This window comes from Heloderma suspectum, chromosome Z, assembly GCF_057233095.1.
Source record: "Heloderma suspectum isolate Gila_16-S chromosome Z, 16-S_ref, whole genome shotgun sequence".
NCBI classification, from domain to species: Eukaryota; Metazoa; Chordata; class Lepidosauria; order Squamata; family Helodermatidae; genus Heloderma; species Heloderma suspectum.
Window position 1 is genome coordinate 9567383 of NC_139476.1, and position 12388 is coordinate 9579770.

The following is a 12388-nucleotide window of genomic DNA, read 5'->3' on the forward strand; positions in this document are numbered from 1 at the left end:
GCCACACACACACTGCTCAGCCCCCGCATTTGTTATTAGAGGCAGATTGCTTCTGAACACGGAGGCTCCATATATTTTTATTTTATTTTATTTAAATATTTATAAGCTGCCTTTGCTGAACAAAATGCAGCTATAAAAATAAGAATACAAACATATAATACAATTGTTATGTATTTATTTAACTGTATTTTATTTATTCAAAATTATTTTTAGGCCGCCTTTATTCACTACTCGTCATCATGGCTATATAGGACCTCCAGTATCAGAGGCAGCGTGCAGGGGAGCGGGAGGGTGCTATCGCACTCATATCCTGCTTTCCAGAGGCATCTGACTGGCCATTGTGGAAACAGAATGCTGGACTAGAGAGGCTTTTGGTCTGATCCGGAACGGCTCTTCTTATGCTCTTGTAACAAAACTTTAAAATGCATAAGCAAAACAAGCCAACAGTGTACTAAACTATAATTCAAGCAGTATAAACATGGCTATGTTCCAGCGATGGGCAGTTTAGTACCACTGGGATGGTACAAGGGTAGAACTCCCCCCACCCCCACATTGCAGCAATTTCCTTCACCCTCATCCTCATCCCAATAATACTAGCCTGATTCTCCAGGGAAAGACGGCCCATGGGGACGACTCCTCATGCACCCTTTTTTCCTGGGGTGTCACAGCAATAAAAGGCTCAGAGTGCCTTTTACCAGCTTTGGCTGGTTTGCCAGCTACGGCCTCTGCTGGACAAGGATAGTCTGGCCACAGGGGTACAGGAGCTGGTAACCTCAGGACTGGATTACTGCAATGAGTTCTATGTGGGGCTGCCCTTGGAGCTTCTCTGGAAGAATGCAGAATGCAGCCGCTTGGCTGGCGTGCAGCTCCTTTGCTGAGGGAACTGCACTGGCTGCCTATCCGCTACTGGGTCAGGTTTAAGGTTTTGGTACTAGTGCACAAAGCCCTAAAAAACTTGGAACCAGGATGCCTTCTCCCTTACCAACCTGCCCAGTCACTGAGGTCATTAGAGAGCTTGCTTGTTGTGGTTCCACATGGACCTATGGCCCAATTGGAGTCCACCCTGAGAAGAGTGTTCAGTGTGGTGGCGCCCTTTCTTTGGAACTCCCTGCCCCTGGAGGTCAGGCAGGCGCCAAGCCTGTGTCGTTTCCGGCACCTCCTGAAAACAGCACTGTTCCAGGAGGCATTCCTTATCTGACCAGCCACGGTTTTTATTGGCATTCTGTTTTTAAAAAGCGTAATTTTAATTTTTAAATCTTTTTATTCTTTCACTATTTTACCTTTTATGTTCACCGCTCCAAATTCTGTTTTAGATGTAGAGCAGTATACAAATATTGTAAATAATTGCATAATAAAGAAATTTTGGCAGCACCCAGGAGCACCTGAGGGAAAGGCCCTGTGGGGACCACATGCATCCTGCGTGTTTCTTGCCATACACCCTTCAGGACCAAGAGCCGTCAAGAGCCTTCTCTCCTCTTCCATGGGATATGAGTCCCCTTTGAAAGCCATCTCAGCTCATGCCCATAGACACATAGGGTCTATGCACACACTGATTCTGTGTTGTGTGAAGGGGCTTTTGTCTATCTGGAACCTCCTGCCAATCAGTTCCATCTGATAGAAGCAGAGCTCTAGTCTTATGGGAGAGGAAGAAAAACGTCCCCCTTTGCATTTTCTCTACCCCAGTCATACTTCTGTTAAGCTTTGATCGTGTTGCCTTCCCCCTTCGCCGCTTTCCCCCTAAATCACAAGTGCCGCAAATGTATCCGCCTGTCCGTGGCTCCAACTCCACGATTGTATGGGCTGCCCTTTCCTGCCCCTTCTCCCAGCTTGTGTGGCACCCTCCCGGGACTTACTGAGTGCGCAGCGTGAAAGCCGCACTGGTGATGGAGGTGGGCAGGTTCAAACCCTTGGTGATCTCTCTCCAGAGCTTCTTGTTGATCACCTCCACCAGGCCGCCTTTCTCCGTTACCAGGACATACAACATGTAGAGGTCTAGCACCTGCTTGGCCATAATGGGGATTCGGTTCACCGGGGTCCCTGCAAGCAAAGAGAGAGAAAAAGGTGTGTGTGTGTGTGGGGGGGGCTGCCCTGAAATCTCTCGAGACAACAGTCAGCATCACACCTCAACTTGCTGTTGGCTGCAGAATTTAGCAGAGGATTTCAACCCGTCTTCCTTTTTAAAAATATTGTCACAATAGCAACATTTAACATTTGTATAGTGCTTTCTAGAGTACAAAGTGCTTCACGCGCAACATCCCGTTAGAATCCATACAACAACCCTGCAAGGTAAGCCAGCGTTCGTATGTTTCATCTTGCACATAGCAATGTACGGACTGCGTGATATCTGCTCCATCGGTGTTTCGCAGATTGTCAGCCGGCTTTTGTTCTGTCATCCGCCCACAGACGGATGCGAATATTTTTTGTCATGCGGAAAAATAAGCAAGCAATTATGTACGTATTTACGTAATTTACCTCCGTACGTAACGTTTAGTGTATTGTCCCCCATTCTGTTCAATTCCGTTTCCTCAGCAGAAACGTGCGTATTTTCCCACGAATTTATATGTGTAGGTTTCGGGAAAGTAAAAAACTCATCTGGAAGTCCACAGACTCCATGTGGCCTGAGGGGGTCGGTCCGCAGCGGATTCCGCAGGTCGGATTCTTACAAGTCTGAGCTCATTTTTGTCCGTCTCAAATTTCTCCAGTATCCCTAATTGCACATTAGGAGGGCTGAGGCAAGGCTTCAACCAGGGATGTCCTGAATCAAGCACAGTCTCTTACGGCGTAATCCTACACATGTCTACCCAGAATGAACTCCCATTAAGTTCAGCGGGGCTTACTCCCAGATAAATAGGCATAGGATTGTAGTCTTAGCCACCACACGATGTCCTTATTGGTACAGAGACATTCGGCAGTTTGGGGCAGGGTTGCTGTGTCCTGCCCTTCTCCTTGCCCTTCCCCACATCAACCCATGAATACCAGAAGTACAATTAAGTTTCTAGACCTTATGGTGGTACGAAATAAGTTTAAAAAAACAAAGCAAAAACACATTTGATGGAGGCTGTAGTCCCTACACATCTGGAGGTTGAAGAAGGCAATGGTATAACAGCCCACCATTTGACACCAGTCGCCAATGGGTTTTTTCATCACAGTTTCCATGAACTGGTCATATTTGTTAAAAACTGTGTTTCATTTCTTCAGGAACTGGCCATTGCTGCCCTGCTCCTGAAAATGTCACCCTGCCTCACGTTCCTACATGGCAACATGTAGGGACCTTCATATGGCAATGAAATGAAACCACATAAAGATAATTGCATATAGTGGTATATGACTGATAGTTCAATGTTGTTTTTAGTTGTATGTTGTTTGTATATATTGTCTGTGTGCTTTTGTGTGCTTTTTTGTAAATGGTTTTTAAAACTTTTATATTGTATTTAATGTTTTGACTGCTGTAAACCACCCAGAGAGCTTTGGCTATGGGATGTATAGAAATGCAATAAAATCAATCAATCAATCAATCAATCTATCTATCTATCTATCTATCTATCTTTGCATCACTTGTGGTGAGCAAAATTGGATCCAGCTAGGAATATTTCTGCATTCAATTTTTAGGGTCTTAGCTTTTATTATGAACACCCAATGCAACTGTAAGTTAAATTTGACAATTTATTCTACTATTTTTCTTACTACAAACCTATAAAGGCTTATCAATAGTTTTATAATTGATTATTTGTGATTATATAAGTGCTGATTTAATAATCCTTTGCATAGTTGTACTAAGATTTTAGGGGCCGCAGTGGCTTAGTGGTTAAGACGCTGAACTGTAGACTGGAAGGTCGGCAGGTCAGCAGTTCAAGACCCGAGTGCCACGTGACGGAGTGAGCTCCCGTCTTCAGCCCCAGCTCCTGCCAACCTAGCAGTTCGAAAGCAAGAAATCGCAAGTAGATAAATAGGCACCGCCTCGGCGGGAAAGGTAACCGCGTTCCATGCACCTCGGTGTTCAGTCATGCCGGCCACATGGCCACGGAAGCGTCTTCGGACAGCGCTGGCTCTTCGGCTTAGAAACGGGGATGAGCACCGCACCCTAGAGTCGGACACGACTGGTTGGGGACACCTTTACCTTTACTAAGATTTTAAAGCCTGAGTTCTAAGTTTGACGGTTAGGGAAAGTTTCCTAACCTAAAGTTTCCTAACCTAAAGTTTTGGGTATTTGGTTTGCTTCTTCACACGGCCACTGAATCAACAGTTTACCCCTGAAGAGGGGGTAAAAATAATAATCAATAAATGTTATGGCATCCCTATTTACTGTTAGGCATAGAGGGATCCCCATCCTGGTAGCCTGGTCAGTTTATTGCTTTGAATCCAAACATCAGCTTCAGCAGTCCTCCTCCAGAAGCCCCCGCCGAAGGAGCTGAGCTGGGTGGCTACTGGGAAGAGGGCCTTTTCTGTGGTGGCACCCCGGTTGTGGAATGAACTTCCCAGAGAGGTTCGTCTGGCACCTACATTGTACTCGTTTACGTGCCAGGTGAAGACCTTTTCATTCTCCCAGGCATTTTAGATTTTTTAGTTTGTTTTTATCTCGTGCTGTATTTTAAATTTCTTGCAGCAAGCTCTGTTTGATTATTTTATTTTTATACTGTAGTTTTAAAGTTTTCAACTGTATTTTATCATCTATATTGTATTGTTCTGTATTTTATCATTCTAATTGTTGTGAACCACCCAGAGAGCTTCAGCTATTGGGGGGTATAAAAATGTAATAAATAGATAGATAGATAGATAGATAGATAGATAGATAGATAGAGTGCCAGGCTACTAGTAACCTGGGCTAGCTTGGCTTGTGAGAACTAGGCTAGAGAGATGCTTCTATTTGGAACAGGATAACACTTCCACTACTGGTGGAAAATGAGAAACCAACAAGTTGCTTCTAGAAGACGTCAGGGTACAGGACCACTGCCTTTGCTGACTTGGACAAATTCGTGGCACGGGTGAGTTTGCAGTGGTTCTAACAGCTGGTTCCCTGTTAAAAAGAGGCCATCGCTACATATGTGCAGTATTCTTAGATCAGGAAACTTTTTCCTGTTAAGGTGCGCATTACCTTGGTTGGAACCTGTCAGGGTGTGTGTGTGTGAGGGGGTGTCTGCCTTGTAGCAGTGGGTGTGGCCACAGCCCAGAGTAGGCAGACTTACAGATAGTTTATTTTTTATTTAAAAAATTTCTTGGCCACCTTTCAGGGCAGAAGCCCTCCCAAGGCGGCTCGCAGCAATAAAGTACATGAAAACGGTTAAAATATTAAAACCGATAAAAATGTAAACACAATAGAGTAGCAATGAAAGCAACAATAAAAGCCAACAATAAAACCAGCAGCAACTGCTACAGCAATAACAGCAACAACAGCACTCATATCAAGAGAAGGCAATGGTAAAATAATACGTTTTTAAGGCCTTCTTAACAGCCTGCAATGACGGACCTCCGATGGCCGCTTGTTCCAAAGCTCTGGGGCCACTGCAGAGAAGTACCTTCGTTCGGCGTGCAGCAATAACAGCGACAAAATTACTTTTGCATACAGCCCTTTTGTGTCACCAGCTTGTGCGAGGTTTCCTCCAGCAGCCTTCTAGCTGGGGGACAGATCAGGAAGGAGAAAATAATAACAGTTGTCTGGAGCATAGCCACGGAGTTGGTGTGGGCACCCAGAGGGTGCCCTTGGTATAGAGGTTTCGCACCTCGTCTTAGCTACAGCAGCAGCTACAAATCCACAGTGCCGGGAACTGAAACATGACAGGAGAGGGAAATCAGAAGGAAAGGGGAATTGTCTGAACCAAAGGGAGGTGAGCAACAGCTCCTTTATATGTAAAAAGGCGCTGGGGTATCTGACTGGGGGAAGCTCCCCTAAAATATAAAATCTGTCCGTCATGTATGCATTAGGGCAAATTTCCGACAACACAGCAAATGACCACCTAGACAGTGCCAGATGACAGGGGCAGTGGCAACAGGTCTGGAATCAGCAACTGGGCAGCCAACTGGGGCTGATACTCCTCACCACAGCAACTTTTCTTAGGTCTTTTAAAAAAATTTTTAATAGTCACAGGGGGTAGCTGGCCATGCATGCACCTGGTTACAAACGCTGATTTTACTTTGGTTTTAAACTTTTCATCATTTTATCTTACGTTTTATCATGTTGTTGCATTGTACAGTTTTAACTTTAGCCGCCCCCCGACTCCCCGAGGGCTTTGGCTATTGGGCAGTATAGAAATGTGATTCATTAATACATAAATATTATTCTTTTCTTCTTACTTTAAAATATGTGTTATCCTTTTTATACACCAAAAATGGCACTTATTCTCAAGGAAATTAGCATGAGGGCAGCAGAAGCAAACTCCCTAAATTTTATGCAAATTCTATATCATTTCTTTCTATATTAGAAAGGTCCTAAGACTAGTGTTACAAATGTGAAACTGCACATGCTTGGAGTACGTCTGTTTTTGTTTTTGTTTTAAATCAGGGTTGGCTAACTGCTTTTGTTTTGCTTTTTTCACTCTAAAATACCAGGAATGTAGAAGCAGTTGTAAAGGATGGGATGGTTGCTGGGTGAGGAGGAAGAGAGAAATGTTCATTGCTACCTGCACCACTGATCCATTGCAACGATTAGAAATTGTGTTGCTTATGAAGGGGGCAAACCCATTATAAGGTCTGTTTGCTCCAGCGTCCTCAAGGACCACGCAGCCCCCCAGTCTGAATTCAGATACAGCCAGCCGCACTGACATGTGTAAAAATGCATACCGAAAGGTAACATTTGGGGGGGGGGGGGAATCAACCCCTAGCAGCCTGCAGCTTGCCACCACATCACCAAGACCCTTCCTGTACGTTCCAAAAACAGGCACTGCTCCCATTTTCTCCACAAATTTTAGCTGAAGCTGGCCATGGATAGCCGAGGGCATTTGATTTGCATTGCGCTATTTTAAAAAGGCCTTTTCTTCGATTTGCATTGTGCTATTTTAAAAAGCCCTTTTCGTTCATATCTCCTCTTGTTGTCCGTTTGGGTGGATGTAGGACACACACACACACACACTCACAGGAGCGATGGGCACATTCTTAACTCTCTGCAGTGCCTGAGTTTTGGCACACGCACGACGAGTCTCCCTTAAACTGTTGCCAAAGCTGAGAACCTCTCCAGGCTCATGTCACGGGAGCTCAATGCATTTATGAGCAGTATCGGTTGCTTAGTCTGCCCTTATTTTACAATAATGGTGATAGTAATCCAACTTCAGCAAAAACAAAAGGTGAATCTGCAGATGACGACGATTTACTACGTTTATATACTGCACAACAGCTGAGGCTCTCTGGGCACCTCACAACAATTAAAACCATAAAATACAACATGATAAAACATCATATAAGGTGTTTAAAAGTAGCATATAAAACCAAACTAAAACCCAACAGCAGCAACAACCCAGGGATGCAAGTCACACAATTCGCTTGATTTGGCAAGGAGCCTAAGAGCTCACGGAAACCCCGGTAGTCATCGTATTCAACCCCTCCTCTGGCGTCACTTTCCCCACACACTTTTGAGCAATCATGACTTCTAGAAACTTGGGGGAGGGGGGCTGTTTAAAATGAAAGCTGAGACTCTTGGGGGAAATGAATTCTGCGCACCAAACCACCTTTTGTGGTTGAGTATGACTCTGTTGTTATGGACAGGTAAGTCCTGGATCAGGTCTGGACTGCAGGGTGCTTTGAACCTCTTCAAGGGCAGCGGCAGGGGACGGGACCAGTTTCGACAGTCTGCACCTGGAGACTTATGGATCTGGATAGTCCCCTGATGACTCTGCAGGACTTTCCCACAGATCTGGCCTGCTAAGAACCTCGTTGATTCCTGGAATCGGCGGATGACTTGGGCTGTGGATACGCTCACTCACAAACATCCTCAGCCAAAGTGGAGAGTAGGTGTGTGGAACCTCTTTGTGCCTGAGGGCTGAATGCCATTTCAGAAAAGCTCTTGGGGGGCCGCATTCCAGTGGTGGATGGGACGAAAGGCAACAGGGAGAAGGCCAAAGGTACAAAAGATACCAGCGTATTTGAGCTTAAAGCTCTTACTGCCAGAAACTAAGCTTTAGGAGAATATTTCAGCCTTTTAGAAGAGGGCTGCACAAAGGCCAGGAAACCGCCAAATGGTTGGTAGCTGGGGGGTGGGGGGGAAGAGCTGGGGCCAAGAGAAGGCGGCGTGGCTGTCTGGGAAACTCCAGAAGACTGGATTGGGACCCTGGGTGGGCTGTATTTGACCCCCAGGCTTGAGCATTGACACCCTTGCTGTAGAGTTATCTTGGCTCCTTGGCAGGCTGAGTGACTAAGAAGAATGGAATGGCAAGTCCGACGTCGAGAGCACAAAAATGGTGGAAGACTCACAACGAACACGGCCGAACACAGATTAGGGTCCGTCTTAGGGCCTGTTTTTTATTTATTGATTTTATTTATTTATTGCATTTATATCCCACCTTTTTTCCTCTTGCAAAGGAACCCAAGGCGGCTTACATTATCCTCCTCCTCTCCATTTTATCCTCACAACAACAGCCCTGTGAGGTGGGTTGGGCTGAGAGTCTGTGACTGGCCCAAAGTCACCCAGTGAGCTTCCATGGCTGAGTGGGGACTGGAACCCGGATCTCCCGGCTCCCAGTCCAACACGCTAGCCACTACGCCACACTGGCTCTATTCTGTGGAAGTGACAGTAATGGGAAGAAGCTTCTTTCTCCACACAACGGCAGCCGACTGAGCTTTCTCGGTGGGCTAGGAACCTGCTTAGGCCAAGTCCAGAAGATCAACACGCTGACCCCTCGAAGGCCCGTTTTGCATTTTACCTTGCGCTATCGTTTCGACAGAATCAGAGATGGATGTAGCCCGGGTGTCGCCTGTCCCTGTTATGGATCCATTTCAGCTCGTACAGCCCAAGGATGTGGACAAGTGGATTCCAGAGCTGAGAATCATCTACCTGCTCTTTGGATCCTTACGCCTTGTGCCACTGCTTGTGAAGCCTGCCAGGGCTAGTGGCTATCAGAACTGGTGAATGCTCCACTGAAGGGCAGGATGGTCCCAATTCTTTCAATTAGATAAATAATTAAGAAAACAAACAATTGTAGTGGTGCCCATTCGGGTCCGAACCCAAGCCTTTCAGGGGGACACCCCACAAGAACTCGGGATTCACACTGATCGGAAACCCCGAGCCGAGTGATTCTCCAGACAGGCGAATGAGTGTTGGTTTAGTGAGGGAGGGGGAACGAGGAGGGGAAGTTCGCCAAAAACCACCAACAGCAGGCGATGCAAGGAAGGGTTTCAAACGAGGCAGAGAAACAAAACAAAAGACATTCTTTCGCCGCCCTCTCCTGCCCCTTTCCCCTTTTATTGATATCGCCTTTTATTGATTTATTGCTTCCTTAAAACCAAAAGGAAAAACAACCACCACAGAACATGAGAGGGGAATCGCCCTATTGTGATGCTGCTGTTTTACTGTTGGCTGATGTGACACATTTTCCGGGATTAAAACGTATCCGGACCGGACAGGCTGGGGCTTGGATCCCAGGAGGAGTTTCTGAGCCAGATGACTCTTCCTTCTGGCCTCAGTTCCCCCATCTGTAAAGTGGGAACAGCGACACCCCCCCATCATTGCTGGGGAACAGGTTAGCATGTAGAGGGTGTGAATCACGCCCCCCCCACACACACACACATACTGGAAATAAACATCTGGGGAGAATTCACACAGCGCAGAGTTAAACTATAGAATTTGCTACCACAGGAAGTAGTGATGGCCACCCATTTGGATGGCTTTAAAAGGGACTTGGACAAATTCCTGGAGGAAAAGGCCATCAATGGCTACTAGTCCTGATGGCTCTGTGCTACCTCCAGTAACAGAGGCAGTGAGCCTATGTACACCAGTTGCTGGGGAACATGGGCGGGAGGGTGCTGTTGCGCTCGTGCCCTGCTTGAGAGTTCCTGGTCGACAGCTGGTTGGCCACTGTGTGAGCAGGATCCTGGACTAGACGGACCCTGGGTCTGATCCAGCAGGGCTCTTACGTTCTTATGCACAGGGCATCTGCCATGAACAGATCCATGAGAGGAATCTACATCCCAAACTGCTTTCTACAAAATTTCCCCAAAGCAACATTTGGTCTGTCTTGGAGAGAGCTCTGAAAGAATGAGGCCAGCACTTATTGGCGAGAGCCCCCCACACCACCAACTCCCCTCCAAATCCGCAGAGCATTTCCGCAGCTGGTTTTGAAACATTCTTTTTTTTTTTTAATGGGGAGCAGCGACGGTAGGAACAACGAACATATCATAGAATCATAGAATAGTAGGGTTGGAAGGGGCCAACAAGGCCATCGAGTCCAACCCCCTGCTCAATGCAGGAATCCAAGTCAGAGCATCCCTGACAGATGGCTGTCCAGCCTTGTCTTGAAGGCCTCCAGCGTGGGAGAGCCCACCACCTCCCTAGGGAATTGGTTCCATTGTTGTATTGCTCTGACAGTCAGGAAGTTTTTCCTGATGTTCAGCCGGAATCTGGCTTCCTGTCACTTGAGCCCATTATTCCGTGTCCTGCACTCTGGGATGATCAAGAAGAGATCCCGGCCTTCTTCTCTGTGACAACCTTTCAAGTACTTGAAGAGTGCTATCATATCTCCCCTCAGTCTTCTCTTCTCAAGGCTAAGCATGCCCAGTTCTTTCAGTCTCTCCTCACAGGGCTTTGTTTCCAGTCCCCTGATCATCTTTGTTGCCCTCCTCTCAACCCTCTCCAGTTTGTCTGCATCCTTCTTCAAGTGTGGTGCCCAGAACTGGACACAGTACTGCAGATGAGGCCTAACCAGTGCTGAGTAGAGGGGAACTAGTACTTCCCGGGATTTGGAAGCTATGCTTCTATTAAAGAACCCAAAATAGCATTTGCCTTTTTTGCAGCCACATCACATTGTTGGCTCATATTCAGCTTGTGATCGACAACAATTCCAAGATCCTTCTCGTTTGTAGTGTGGTTGAGCCATGTATCCCCCATCTTGTAACTGTGCAATTGGTTTCTTTTCCTAGGTGCAGAACTTGGCATTTATCCCTATTCAATGTCATTCTGTTGTTTTCTGCTCAGCGCTCCAGTCTATCCAGATCACTTTGAATTTTGTTTCTGTCTTCCAAAGTATTAGCTATCCCGCCCAATTTGGTGTCATCTGCAAATTTGATCAGCATTCCCTGCACCTCCTCCTCCAAGTCATTCATGAAAATGTTGAAGAGCACTGGGCCCAGGACTGAGCCCTGCGGTACCCCACTCGTTACCTCTCCCCAGTTTGGGGATATATATACTACTCTAAATATATACTACTCTAAAGTGATGCATGATGGTTATAGACCAGACTGAAGGCTAAACACCCCTTTGGGGTGATCCAACCTGTATAAAACAAGTTGTGCTGTGAGTCGATGTGTGGCTTTTACTTTGGGAGCTGGGCTGGGTGGGAGGGGGGGAAGAGAAGAAGAGTCACAGGTATTTGTGGCATCCTTGCAGTCACGCTTGCTCCTGAGTAACCCGGGGGCACCTTGTGGTGCAGGCTCACATGAGCAATTTCCCCTTCGTTCCTTGCGGTTTAACTGCATCGCGGCCATATCCTCCAGGAATTCCAACTGCTTAACTAAGCTTAGGTCCACAGCACATTTCCTGCTTTGAAAACATGTTGACCACTCAGTGTGGCTACTCTGCCCCCACCATACCCGTGGGCGTGCCCCCTCCTTTCCTTCCCCCTCCAAAGAGGGCTCGAGGTTTCAAAAAAACTTGCCACACCGGCATGTTTGCTTAAGTGGCCTGGCGCTGGGTGGGGGATCCCCAAGAGGATATTAAATCCGCCAACGCATCCTGCAATTTCCCCCCACCACCACCTCTGCCGTGGTTTCTGGGATGTACATTCCACAGAAAGGCTCCCCCCTGCCATGCAGGCAGGCAAAGTCATCAGTTCTTGGCGGGCCAAGGCCATCTGCTCCCCGCCCCCATCGGATTCCTTGACTTAAGGCAAATCTCTCCTCTCTTTGCCTTTGTAAACAGACAAAGTCTGTCAGCTGGCATTGCCAGCCAGTATTTTATTGACCAGTAAAGCTGTGTTCTATCAGGGAACCAGTAGAATGCAAACCTGTGGATGCTTATTGGCTAGAGCCTATGACAACCCCAACCCCCATCACTTCTGAAATCCCAATTTTTTTTGCAATTTAAAGCATTTTTTTTGCAATTTAAGAAGGTGTTTGAGTTTATGTGTGTGTGTTTGTGTGTGTGTGGCGGGGGGAGAAATAAGATAAACCACAAACATATAGGCCACTTTAAAATGATGCCCTCACATTCCTAATCCTGCCTTTGGGCATTGCTGTATTCAACGGATGTCAA

At 46.6% G+C, this 12388-nt stretch overlaps 1 protein-coding gene across 1 annotated transcript in view; it reads right to left on the reverse strand.

The window, feature by feature from the left end:
- Positions 1-12388, reverse strand: part of ARID3A (AT-rich interaction domain 3A) — an 87186-nt gene that overhangs the window by 18940 nt on the left and 55858 nt on the right. The window contains exon 5 of the mRNA XM_084825800.1: positions 1854-2037. Coding sequence (XP_084681926.1) covers positions 1854-2037 — 184 coding nt within the window. The remainder of the gene's footprint in view (positions 1-1853; positions 2038-12388) is intronic.